The sequence below is a fragment of the Nematolebias whitei genome, chromosome 14, assembly GCF_014905685.2.
Source record: "Nematolebias whitei isolate Nwh7 chromosome 14, NemWhi1, whole genome shotgun sequence".
Taxonomy (NCBI): Eukaryota; Metazoa; Chordata; class Actinopteri; order Cyprinodontiformes; family Rivulidae; genus Nematolebias; species Nematolebias whitei.
Genome location: NC_056511.1, coordinates 23,151,525 through 23,164,620, shown reverse-complemented (window position 1 = coordinate 23,164,620; position 13,096 = coordinate 23,151,525). Strand labels below are relative to the sequence as shown.

The 13,096-nt window shown below is 42.9% G+C and overlaps 1 protein-coding gene across 1 annotated transcript in view; it reads left to right on the top strand.

Annotated features, from left to right (window-relative positions):
* Positions 1 to 13,096, top strand: part of LOC119420592 (pro-neuregulin-2, membrane-bound isoform) — a gene marked incomplete at its 3' end in the record, with an annotated part of 75,097 nt that overhangs the window by 18,858 nt on the left and 43,143 nt on the right. Inside the window, 2 exon segments of the mRNA XM_037688009.1 lie at positions 1,569 to 1,734; positions 3,915 to 4,033. Coding sequence (XP_037543937.1) covers positions 1,569 to 1,734; positions 3,915 to 4,033 — 285 coding nt within the window.

Genomic DNA, 13,096 nt, shown 5'->3' with positions numbered 1-13,096 from the left:
TCAGATTTTTGGAGCCAGCTGAGCAGATTGTAGGTGTCGAGATTTAGGATGACTCAGGTTTAGTTGTATTTTCTGCTGTTTGCTGTGAAGACATCCAAACAAGAAGAACCAGATCTGACAACACGGCAGAAAACTGAAGGACTAATCTGTACCGTCTGAGTTGCACTTTAATTTGTCAGATAAACTCAGACATGAGCCATCTGACACCCCCCCCCCCCCCCCACACACACACACACACACACCCCATCAGCATCTGCAGCATCATTGTTTCTCTCCTGCAGACATGTCTCTTATTAGGTCAGTGAAGTGGGACATTCTCTTCAAAAAGAGGACAGTCTGGACAGTGTGTGTGTGTGTGTGGTTAATTGAAGCGGTTACCTGAGTGAGCTTTGTTCTGCTCGTCCTGATTTGTTTGTCTTCAGACGACTGTCAGCCGCAGGACTGCTCCACTCAGCGTGTGCATGAAATCCACAGTGTTACTCATGGAGGGAAAGTGTGAAGGGGAGGGGGGCACTGTTGGGGTGGGGGGGTCTGACCCCGACTGACCCCTTTTACTGTCTCTCTTGCTCTGTCCCAATGAGGCTTCCGCTCAACATGTGTGCAGCTGTTATCTGCAAGTGTTGCTGCGTGTGAGTGTGTGTCCTCTTGAGTGTGATTGTGTCCTCTGTGTGCAACTGTGTGTCCTCTGTGTGTATGTGTGTGTGTTTGGAGACACATCAGTCTTTATGTCTCATCAATTAAAATGTCTTTTCCAATAAACAACACAAACCAGATAACGAGTCAACAAACAGAAACAGTGAAACAATGGAAGGTTATAAGTCCAGATTTAACCTGGTTTCTTTTTATCTACCTGGATGATTGAGCTTACAAACCTGAAGCAGTTAGTATCTTACCTGTTGCAGATAGGTCTCTGATCAACCTCGGTTTGGAAAACGTAGCACTCTAGCTGTAGCTAACGTATGGTTCAGGCGGGTCTAGATCAAAGTGGATCTCTGGTTTATGAAAACAAATGTCACGAGTTAGCCCCGCTTAGGTTAGCTCATAGCTCAGGTTTGTTCTAAAGTTAGTCTACAACAGGTAAGATAGTAATTGTTTATTTCCCCACTGAACCCTGTTCATAAATGTTTAAATTGTCCATTTAATAGAAGTTAGACTAAGAATTTTAATGTATTAAAAAAGATTAATGAAAAAGTCTGATTTTTTTTTTATATCTGGTTTGTGAACTTTAGTGTTTTTTCTTGATTACAGATTGCCTCTGATTGTGCGTTAGTTTGTGGTCACAGACGTTTCTTTGTCCACTGCTGGACGCTCCTTGACTGTAGCTTCAGGTGTTTTCACAGCAGCCGAAGCAGCCTGAATATGAGCCTGTTTATTAGTCCAAGAGGCGAAGCTGATGATGTCTCCAGTGTGCACATCTGGATGTCACCTGAGACACTTATTGGCTCATCTCTGCCTCCCTCCGCTCCTCTCCTAAAACTCATAAAAATACACAAATCAAAAGTGATCCATTTGTCTCTGCTCTGTGCTGAAGTTGTTGATTTACCCCCGTCTCTTTTGCCTCGTTTCAGCATCGGCTCCAAAGTTAAAACCCATCAAGATTCCAACATTAGTGGATGAGGGGAGCCCGCTGACAGTGAAGTGCGAGGCCACGGGGAACCCTGTCCCCACCTACAGGTGGTTCAAAGATGGCAACGAGCTGAAGAAGAGCAGAAACATTAAAATAAAGATTGCCAGGTGAATTCAAAGCTTTTGATTCTGCTCCTTACCTTCATGTAACGTCTACACACATCAAACAGTTCTTCACTGACTCAAAGACTCCCAGTGCAGCACAATCACAGCATCCCAGGGTTTGATAAAGTCCAACAGATGGTCTGATCAGTCCTGTATGGTCCTGATCAGTCCTGTATGGTCCTGATCAGACCTGTATGGTCCTGATCAGTCCTGTATGGTCCTCCATGGTCCTGAACTGTGTGGTCGTCAGGTTCAAAGCACAACAGCAAATTAAACTTGATTTTCTGAAACATTTTTGCGTTTTAATTTATTTTATTGCCATTTGATTGCTCGCCGTCATGAAAAATGGGCAATGATGCAATTGCTTGTTTGTCTGTTAACAAAATATTTTATTAATCCCTGGTTAGATTTTGATGCAACCAACCCATGGCTTTACTTCCACAACTGACAAACCTTTAGTCAGTCTTGATTTGAGATGGCTGGCAGAGCTCTTGACTTTAGGAGAGATAAATATAAATATATGTCATTCATTGTTGTAGATATTGAGCTAAAGTCTGGTGTGATAGTAACTGAAAGTCATCCCCAACACATCCTCAGAGATCTAACAGATACTTAGCCACGAAAGATGACAGGTAATATGAATTTGTTCAAAAAATGTTGGTATGATTAGTGTTTTAAATAGGGATGCACGATATTATCGGCATGGTATTGGTATCAGCCGATGTTAGCGATCGACCATTCCATCAAAATAACTCACCGATATAAAAGGCTCTGTTTTTGTATGACAACCCAGTGACAAGGATGCCTGCAGCGCCAGCACAACGTTATGACGTCACGCGTGCCATTGAGTTTAGATTTGTGAAAATTTACAAATTTGCACTGTTCAAGTGTTGTCATCGTGTTAGAGAGAGTTGAATAAATTTGACATTAAACATAATCCAAGTTGAAGTGTTGCATCATTTTCAGCCCCCTTTTTGGCATCTGCATTTGGTAGCAAGCCAAACTGACAAAGACCATGCAGAATAATGTAGTACACAGCAGAGAAAGCTATGTAGTCTCTGTAAGTAGGTCTAGGGTAAAAAAATATCGGTATTGGTATCGGTTATCGGCCAAATAAGTTTTAACATATCGGATATCGGCCAAAAATCCAATATCGTGCATCCCTAGTTTTCACGTTTACTATGAGATGGTGTGTTTATTTTTACTGCTTTAAAAGATTATTGTGTGTGTTCTGTTCATTTTATCAGCTTGTTTGATTTTAATTATGCTTGGTAAAAATTTTTTAAGTGTTTTGCACTTTCTTTAAATTTCTGCCCAGTATAGTTGTGCTTTGCACCTTGAGACCCCTGTGAAAACGTCTCAGAAACACTACAGCTCAACATGCAGGGTGATTTATTTATTTTTAATCATCTTGGGTTATGATTATGCAACATTCTGGCATGTTGTTCTTGACATGATGAAGTGATTTAAATCACAGGAGTAAAGTCAAACATAAAATACACAAAGAGAAAGTCTTGCTCCATAGATATGTTACCAATTCCTGCAACACACCACAGACTGGTGTCGATTTACATTTTTAATGAATAACCACCTGATCTGGAATGTATTTTTGATGTTTTTTAAACAAAATGTAAGACAGAGTTAAAACTAAATGTGCTTTTGGTCTCCTGATGTCTTGTTTTAAGGATCTTTAGAGGGGAAAACAATATTTAGCAGATTTGATTTAAATTAACATCAAGGTTACCCGATGATGCTGCAGCCAGCAAGTATTTTTTACTGTTTTTGTTAATAACTTTGGCTGTAAATGAACAGTTGCATAACTAAATCATCCAGCTCAGAGAAGTGGCATCAATAAAAGAAAGACAGAAAGAGCTTGAATCCTGTAATTACCCCTCGATGTCTGCTGCTGAGCTGAAGTTAAACAAGGCTGCTTTTTAAAGGAAAATGCCCCAAATAAGAGATTATGAAGAGTATATAATAGAAAACCCTTCAATGGTTTTTGAATTTATAAAGGGTGGGGCTGTAGACCAGCTCCAGCTCCTCACACTGCTGCTTCTCATCATATTTACTCTGCCATCTTAAACCCAGCAGATTTTCCGTTTTGTCCTCGTGTTTCCACATGTTGCTGTTTCCTCCCTGCCCCGGTTCCCCTGACTCAGCTGTGCGACTGTTGTCACCCACAGGAAATTCTCCAGAGTCCAAATCAGCAAAGCAAAGCTGGAGGATTCTGGGAATTACACGTGTGTGGTGGAGAACCTGCTGGGGAGGGACAACTCCACTGGCACCGTCAACGTCCAAAGCAGTGAGTACCCACTCCCAAGCAACCAGCAAGGAGGCACATATTGTTGCTATTGTGACTTTTCTCTTGCCAGCTGAGGGATGTAAAAAACAGGCATGCAGCGGTGGTAACACACATGAAGATCAACTGTCCAAACTTGTGGTTCTGACCCAGAAGTCAGTGGATTAGTGCATTGTACCCAGCAGTGAATGGAACGTAGATGCAGGGGAAAGTTAGACCACTTGTTGCAGTGATGACTGCCCTCCACAACCAGGTCCAACAGACACAGAACGTCCAAGGTTTTCCCATGGAATGGGGTGCAACCTTTACATTTTTATACTTTTATTTTTTTGTATTGCCCAAATGAAGCAAGATGAACTTTGTGAGCACTATGCAACAGAAAGAACCAAACTAAGTGTGCGTTGCTTCCACTGCATTTCCTGTCAATTTTGATTACATTGAACAGTTTATGGCTGTCCTGAGATTGTTTTAAGATGTTCTAAGATGTTTCGCTTCCCCAAGGAGCGCTCTCAGTTCAAACTGAAAAATGTAATGTGACAAGCTTTCAAAATTCAGCGAGTTGCTCCGCTTGTGTGATCTGAACTCGCATGCAAATCACTCTCCCTCCCCTAACTAAGGAGGGTTGTCCCTGAAGAGCCATGCACAGAAACAAACATACATGCTGGCATCCTTCCACAATAATATTAGAAAAACAGAACCAGTTTTGTCTCATCAGTCCCAAAAACCTTGGAGCTTGTCAACATTCATTTTGGAAAATTCTTGTTTGTTTTGTTGAGTTTTTTTCTGCTGCTTGATGAAGTCCATTATGAGATGAAGGTGCCATCAGAAAGTGATACATCTTGACATTGGAGTTTGGCTTGAATGGCTTTGGATGGTTTCCTTGGTTCTTTTCTTCCATCTAACTCTCTGTCTGAATAACCTGGGGTCGCATTTCCTCTTGCATCCACATCCCAGTGTCACGGTATGTGGAGGATAGTAAACGAACGGACTCAGAATGCAGACGGGAGGCGAGAAGTTCAAAACAAAACCTAAAATGTTCATTATTAAAACTAGAAAAACTGAAGTCTGGAAAAATACGACACAATAATATTCACCAGAATGAGAATACGGGAACAGAGAGCAAATCATAAAACAGACACAGAAGACTTAGAAATGGAGAGTGTATGTAACCAGAAACTAAATGAACAAAAAACAGAAACGGCTGAGCAGATAACAAAACAGGAACAGGTGGCAAAACTGAGGAGTAAGAGCTGAACAGGGAAAACTGAACCGATCAAACACAAATAACAGAACCATCAAAACAATAATCAGAATATACTGATCCTCACACCTGGGAGGGAGCAGTCCCCTGAAACTTGTACGTTTTAACAATACTGGCAGCTCTGCTCCATGTTCAGTGTGATGAACACGCCGATACTAAACTTCTGCACGTTTCATTTATTTCGGCTAACAGCACCTGTGATACTAAGGTCACTTCATTTACAGCACGTCTATAATACAAGGATGAACAAAACTCTTCATAGTATTTCAGCACGTCTTTGTAAAATAAACTCCAAATCATTTCAGTTTTAAAGCACTGTTCAGTTTGCTGGTGAGGAGAAATGTTTTCCCACAACAAGGCAGGAAGTTTGGTGACTTTTTTATTTTAAGTGCCTTAAAACCACCGTGTGTGTCTTTGCTTCATACCGCAGAGGTTTCATCTTCTTGTAGCTGCAGGGGGATTTTTATAGACATCCCACACAATCTGAAGTTCAGAGGAGGAGAAGTGCTTCTGGACTTTTTTTTTTTGCACACGTTCACATTCAAGCCCAATAACGATTCTTTCTTGTCAGGGCCACCTTTCAGATCCATTGTTTACTGTTAGCAGACTTAAGCTGAGCTGCATTATTAGAGTAGCAGCTCTTTGCAGATAAAGAAAGAAGCCATTGTGTTCTCAGGAGTTTTCTGCATGCAGGCCTGACAACCAGCAAACACTTGTAGCAGAAAAGAAGACATCCATCTTGCATTTCAAAGCAGCTTCTTTTATTTCTCCGGCATAATAAAACTTCAGTTTGGCTTCAGAAGCAGATCGTGAGACTCTCAGAGTGCGACACTTTGCTTTATTCCCGTGTTTCGACACACAGCAGATCACTTTACTCAGTGTAACATTTAAAGACTTGCAGATCTCCAAGACCTACTGTGCAAACTTTTATGAAAAATTAATCTAATAAAGGCGAGTCGCTGCATGACAATTACATTTAATGGTAATTACATAAAGTAGGTTGAATCATGCAGGGGTTGGAGAATCCCCTGGTGGCGGCACATGTTTGCTTGACTTTTCTCTGGAAGCCTGCGAACAGGCTCGTGGCCCGTGAAACCGTATATGATTATCTTAGCAGGCTGAAGTGCTGGTAAAGCAAAAATATCAAAGAAAATCTAGAGTTACAAAGCAGCGAGCGAGCAGGCTGATTCCCACAGTAGCTGTGATGGATAAAACATGACCGAGCAGCGATACGGTGCAGTTTTCACTTGCGGCGCTCACGATTTAAAACGAGTTCAACAGGATATCTTTACATGTAGGGCATGATATGATAAACAAGTTAGCAACTGTTAAAGCTCACGTTAAGGGACAGTTCCGTTTTGTTTCCCCTCTCCCTCACTTGGCGTGCACTTTTATTCCTGTATGTTTTCATATAAAAGCATCCCTGTGTGTTTCTTTGTGTGGCCGTCTGTCAGCACTGACGTTTCCTTAAATTACTCCTGGATGCTCCAACAATGGCATCACTGTGCTTCCTTTCATGCCCTGTGATCACTCGGTGTCTGTCACCGTGCGTTGTGTTTGTGTACGTGTGGATGTGTTGTTAACTGTTCAATAAAAACGTCACACCGTGTTCCAGCAGCACGCCTATTTCTGTCATGCTTCAGGGAAGAAGGCAAGACAGGGCGAATCTGGGACGATAAGCCTATAGGTAGGAAGTGGGAGGAATCCTCCACTCGTCCATAACATTATGACCGCCTGATATTGGGGGCCCAGATCTGCAGCGTTTGTCTGAAAACGACAAACTGCCCGAGCAGAGCTGTTTACAGTCAGCGATGAGGTGGAGCTTCACGTCCTACAGATACTGGTTGTTAATGAGACCAGGCCCAACACGTCAAGCTGGTGCTCCCTAAACTGTTTCAGCATCATGTCAGAGTCACGACGAGCCGAGAGAAGCCACAGCCATCTTGGATTTCTATTAGGAGGTGTGCACCATTAGCATCCGTGGTTAGCTCGTCGCCACGTGTCAAGGACCCAGAGTTTCCCGTTGACCAGCCACACCGGCTTACCTTCTTTTGTTAAAGGGCTAGTTCAGATCTTAGAAGGCGGGGCTCTGCTGATCAAATGATATGAACCAATAATATATTACCAGCTATAGATAACACTTTAAATTGGCACATTTTATAGACTTGATGTAATTGTGACCAAATTTGCAAGTTAATGGCTAATATGCTGCCTGCATATCCAAAATTTATGATAGTGTAAAGGTTTGCAAAGTAGTTTTTCAATGAGCTACCATAACATTTTGGGATTAGAGTTGTTTTAAAACATCAGATATCTACTTTAGCCCCACTCAGATGAACCGTGATCTTATTAATCCAGTCAGAATTAAACTATTCTCCAAATAGAGGTCATACAAAGTACTATTTACAACACGAACAGTTGACTGAGCCAATTCTTAAAGGGGAAAAGGACAATTTTAACCATATTTTTTCTAGTTTTCATTCATTTCTGCAAAGCCTTTTTTATTTCTGACAACACTTATTGTGAAAATATTGAATTATCTTTCATTTCAAATTTTAATTTGACCTTTGACAATCTCCACTTGTTGTTTCGTGACACACACTTGCGTCCTGACTCTCCATCAGAGCCTCTGATCTGCAGAACGCATACAACAAACACAGTTCTTCAAATCAGACCAGCACATTCTATTATTCTGTCTTTTCTGTCCAACTGTGTGAAGTGCAGCTGCTTTAACGTCTTTCGCCTGTTTTAACATAAGTTCTCTGACCGGTCCGTTGCTGCACAATCCCAAATGCAATGCATGTTTCGACAATGTTCTGCTCAAACTAATGGTAACTTTTTAGAGCAACACAGGCCACTCTTTGCTCCCCACATGCGTCGGTGACCCTGTTGCCTGTAAGTCCTGGCCGCTGCAGGCTGGGAACGTCCCCGCAACAGCTGCAGCTCTGGAGTCGCTATGACTCAGCTGTTTAGGCATCAAATTTTGGCTCTTGTGCCTCAAAAACTCACACTTGTCGGTTTCTTTTTTCTTCTTTCAACAACTTCAAGGACAGAATGTTCATCCCTCCTGCCCCCCCTCACTGCTTGTAACAAGATAATCAATGTTTTCCCTTTTGGCTTTCAGTGAACATAATGCTTTGGCTGATTGGTGCACACTGCATTTGTCAATGTGCTGGTGAAAGCAGCAGATGTTTAAAGTAGCACATGATCCGTATTCCACCTACAAACCAACATGAGTTTGAACCAAATCCACCGTTTGCTCAATCCAGACGAATTTAGACCCAGAGCTGCTTCTCATCCTGAGGTCACAAGAGAAAAAAGGCTGCAGTGGAGAGCGCTTCGCCTGCTGCAGTGTGTTGCCAAAGCAGCATGTAGCCGCAGTATTATCTGTGTCTGTGCGCCTTCCAGTGAGGGGAGGGGGTGCAGATGGAGATGGACAGAGAGAGAGGAGCATGAAGAAGAGGAGAGAGCGTGGAGAAAGGGAGGGGAACGGTGGAACTTGAGGGAGAATGCATGACAGAAAGCAGACAAAGATATTAGAGAAGCAACGAGGACATGCAGTGAAAAAGAGATGTTCATTGAGGAGTGGGGGGGGGGGGGGGTAATGAAGAGGAGGAAGAATTGAGCCCGCTGTGTTGCAGAGGAGACTTTCACACCCACATCAGAATGCAGTTAGAGCCTGTAAGCTTTGTCCAAGGTGCCTTTTGTATGTTACTGTATTTAATATCTGAAAAGAGGAGCTGAAGCACGTTAATGTTGCTGCTTCGTCAGTTTGAGCCAGAAAAAGTCAACTTTCATGCTGAATTAACCGGAGAACGAGTGAAAAAAGAGGTCATGGATTAAAATAACAACTGAACACAGAAGCGGCAGTCCAGCCCTCAGTCTTGCTTCCAGTGCAGCACATGGCCGAGTTGGAAACCAGCTCAGCTCCACCACATGGTGAAGGCAGGCCACCATAGTCCTCGTTGCTGTGCAGAGCATCAATCAGCAGCTCTTGTACATCTGAAATATTTATGAATTGGGCTGTTTTTTTTGTGGGTTGTTGCAAAAGCTTTTAGAAGTACAGTAATCCCTCACTACTTTGTGGTTTGTTTATCGCAAGCTCGCTCTATCGCGGTTTTCCAAAATAAGATTGGACATGACACACAATTGACTGATTGATGGATGAGCTGCACAATCGGCATGGAATTTTTATTTAAAAGAAATTATTTAAAATTATTTAGTACCTGCTGCACCTATGTGCAGCCCATACTGCAGGATAAACTTCCTGCTGCAGCTGATCAGCTGTTCGTGCAGAGTGGAGAAGTGGGCGTGGCCAAGAACGCTTGCAGGTGGCTGAGAGCAGCGGAGGCAGGGAGCTGAAATCATAACATTCTGTGCTCTTTTAGAGCGTTTAGAGTTTAGAAACATTGTTTAGATTATTGCAAGAGTGTGGGACGGGTTAAATAAACTACTACTTACTACTTGTACTATTCCTACTTGGTGATTTTTCTTTTATCGCTGGGCTTCAGGGTACAGATCCCCCGCAATAAACGAGGGACTACTGTACAACTTTCTCTTTTTGCCACACCAAACTAAGCAGAAACATTTTATCTTCAAATCTGAGTTGGTATTTGTGTGTAGGTGTGTGTGTGTGTGTGTGTGTGTGTGTGTGTGTGTGTGTGTGTGTGAAGATGTGATGCATAAATTACACTTGACGTCAAAGACAAAGCTGAGGTTTACCCTTGAGGTATGAAAACACTTGAGCTGCCTCAAAAATTGATGGTGATAACGCAGTTCTGTCATGAAACATTTGGCTTTTCTTTGCAGAGCTACACAAACAGCAGGTCTCCTTTCAGCCCAGCTCGGGATAATATTTGTGTGTGCAACATCCATGCCACTCCGAGTCGGGTCTAGAAGACGCTTTAAGCAAGAAAAACATGCCCGTGTGTTACAGGGTTGTAGTTTCCCTTAATGTGAACCCCTCTCGGCATTCTGAGGCGAGCGTGGCGCCATGCCAACGCCGCCGTTTGCCAATACCATTGATTGATTGATTGGGCCCGTGTGTGGGGATTTGAACTCGTGTGTTTTTGTGGGAGCGCTGGAAGAGAAACACATACTGATTAAGTGCCAGTTGCTGTACAATCGTTCAGCGTGCACTCCGATGTTCTGCTGAGTTTACCGTTTGGGTTTTTCCTTATCGGTGCTTCGGCCTGAAGGTCCGCTTCATGCTCTCCGTCTCGGGGAGTTTGGAAACGTGGGATCAATCTGTGCAGACTTCTGCTTTAAATAAAACCAGTAAAAACTCCATGATCATGTTTTTTTTTGTTTGTTTGTTTTTTTGCTGGTCTGGAAAAGTTGCTGCCTTTTTTGTGGGAGGTGTTTTTCTCTCTGTGCACGACCCCCAGTGTGGACGCCCAGGGACCATTTGTTGTCCATGTGGTCTGACCTCTACCCTGTAATCAGTCTGGCATGGTGAGACCTGCTGGCCTCCTGCAGCACGGTGTACTATATCATCAACTGTTTTCTGCCAGGCTCACTTCCACGTGGCTTCAGATTAAGGCGTCTCATCGTCCCGGGGGCCGCCGTGTTATGATAAGCGCCTGTGAGGTAGCCATGTGTCTGCAGGCTGCAGGTCACATCCTCGGGGGTGTGTGTGTGTGTGTTGGGGGTGGGGGGGTGCTGTGCACTGCTCCGCTGAGAGCGTGTGTGAGCGTCCAGGAATGTGTTGATGGAAATCACAGCTGAACGTATGATTGCTCCAAGCTCCGTGGTCACACCGAGGCCCTCCAGAAACAATTTTGCGCATGCACGCACGCATGGGGGGGATTCTCCCTTTCCCCATTCACAGAGATAAACACAAACATGGGAGTTTTGAGATTCAGCGCATCACTGGAGAAACAAGGTTTTTATTTCTTTCAAAGGGTGGAGAAAAACATCTTTAATAGCCAAACGAACAAGATCTGTGTCTTTATTAACACACGTGTCCCAGACACGCTTTAACGTACATCGGCTGCAGGAGGACTCTCATGGACAGTGGAGCGCACATCAAAGGCGTGAAATGATTCGTAAATTTAACAAGCAGCACACACATGTCCCTCATCTTTGACGGGTTTGAACAGTGAATGTTTGTAGTTTTGGAGATGAGCTTTTTTACAGAGTGGAGGGAGCAGATTTATCCACCACCAGGAGCAATGACGGAGCCAGGGGGGTGGGGTGGAAGGGGGCAATGGTGGCCTAGGCCCCCATAGATTAATCTTCAGCCACCACTTCATTTGAGTTAACTACTTTAAAGCAGTATAAAAACAAAAACACTTGGTTCATCTTGGTTTGGACATGGCACCCCAAATGTCTGATGGTGACCTTTCTTACATCCAGATGTAGCCACACACCAAAATGAAAGTCGGTACTTCACTTATTTTTCCTCATGCTCACAACACGCACGGACAGATAGACGGCCTGTACTTCTAGTTCCTCCTTTTGCTCTGTGATGGAGGACAAAAAGACTTTCTTGAAGGAATCCACGTCACATTGCATGCTGAAGGTTTTAAACTAAATCATTTATGATCTCTTAGGGCTCAAAGTGTGTGATGGGTAGAACTCTCAGGTACTACCACTCCACATTTTAGCTTAAAATCTGTAAAACTAAAGAGTTGTATCCGTTTTTGTGGTGGCTTTGTTTGATTAACCAGGGCAGCCATCTTGAATAAAGGTGACCCCCAAAGTAAATCAGTTGTAGATTAACATCTTCTGGGTGTTTCGTTTAGATCCATCTGGTGGTTCAGGATATATTTTGCTAACAGACAGACGGGTGGATTTGATAGGCCTTGGAGTATATTTTGTGAACAACTCTCAGCTACTACCACACCAAACATTTGCTCAAGATCTAAAATTGACTGATTTATAGCCAATTATGTGTTTGCTTCATCTGATTAGTTGAGATGGCCATCTTGATCTGATGTGACCCCAAAGATTAATCAACTGTAGATGTACATTAAATATTTTATTTGCTGATTGTGTTTTTTAATCCATCTATTAAGTCATGAGATATTTTGCTAACAGCAAGACAAACGGAGGGAAAAGCTGCCTTTCCTAGCATCAAGTGACAGATTTATTTATTGATGCAAATCTTCATCATTAAATAAAATATTCTCTTTATCTGCTTCAAAGCTGTAATAATAAACAGACTGGCTTTATTAAACTGTCAGTATATTTATATTACATTTATATTATACTTGAAATAACACTAAACTCTACAGTGATCAGATTTACAAAATATTCCAACATGAAGCCAGAAACCAGTTTTTTTTCCTGTTTTCTTCCAGTAAGTCCTATTATCTTAGTCTTACGTAAGTGAAAGTGTAAGCACTGCAAGGAAGATAAACAACAACTTCCTTCACTTCGTCTTTGTCTCTTTAGTCCACGTCCAAATACCAAAACGTCCTCGCTCCAACCACACAAACAACTGATAAACTCAGCTCGGGTGACGCTAAAGGATGTTTCAGGTGTCAACAGTTGATCGTGGAGAACGCGTAAAGCTGTTGATGTTACTGATCACTGTTGGTAAGAAGCAGGAGGAGGAGGAGGAGAACACGTATGCCAAGTGTTGTGTATTTACAGGCCTCTGGGGAACAGCTGTCAGGCTCTTTGCTGTTAGTCATGCTCACTTTCTCTCAATATTTCTAAGTCCAGAGGTCTAGACAGGAGACCTCTGAGGCTACCCTGAGTCCTGAGGTCCAGACAGGAGTCCCTCAGAGGCGGCTCTGAGTCCTGAGGTTTGGATGGGAGTCCCTCTGAGGCAACCCTGAGTCCTGAGGTCTGGATGG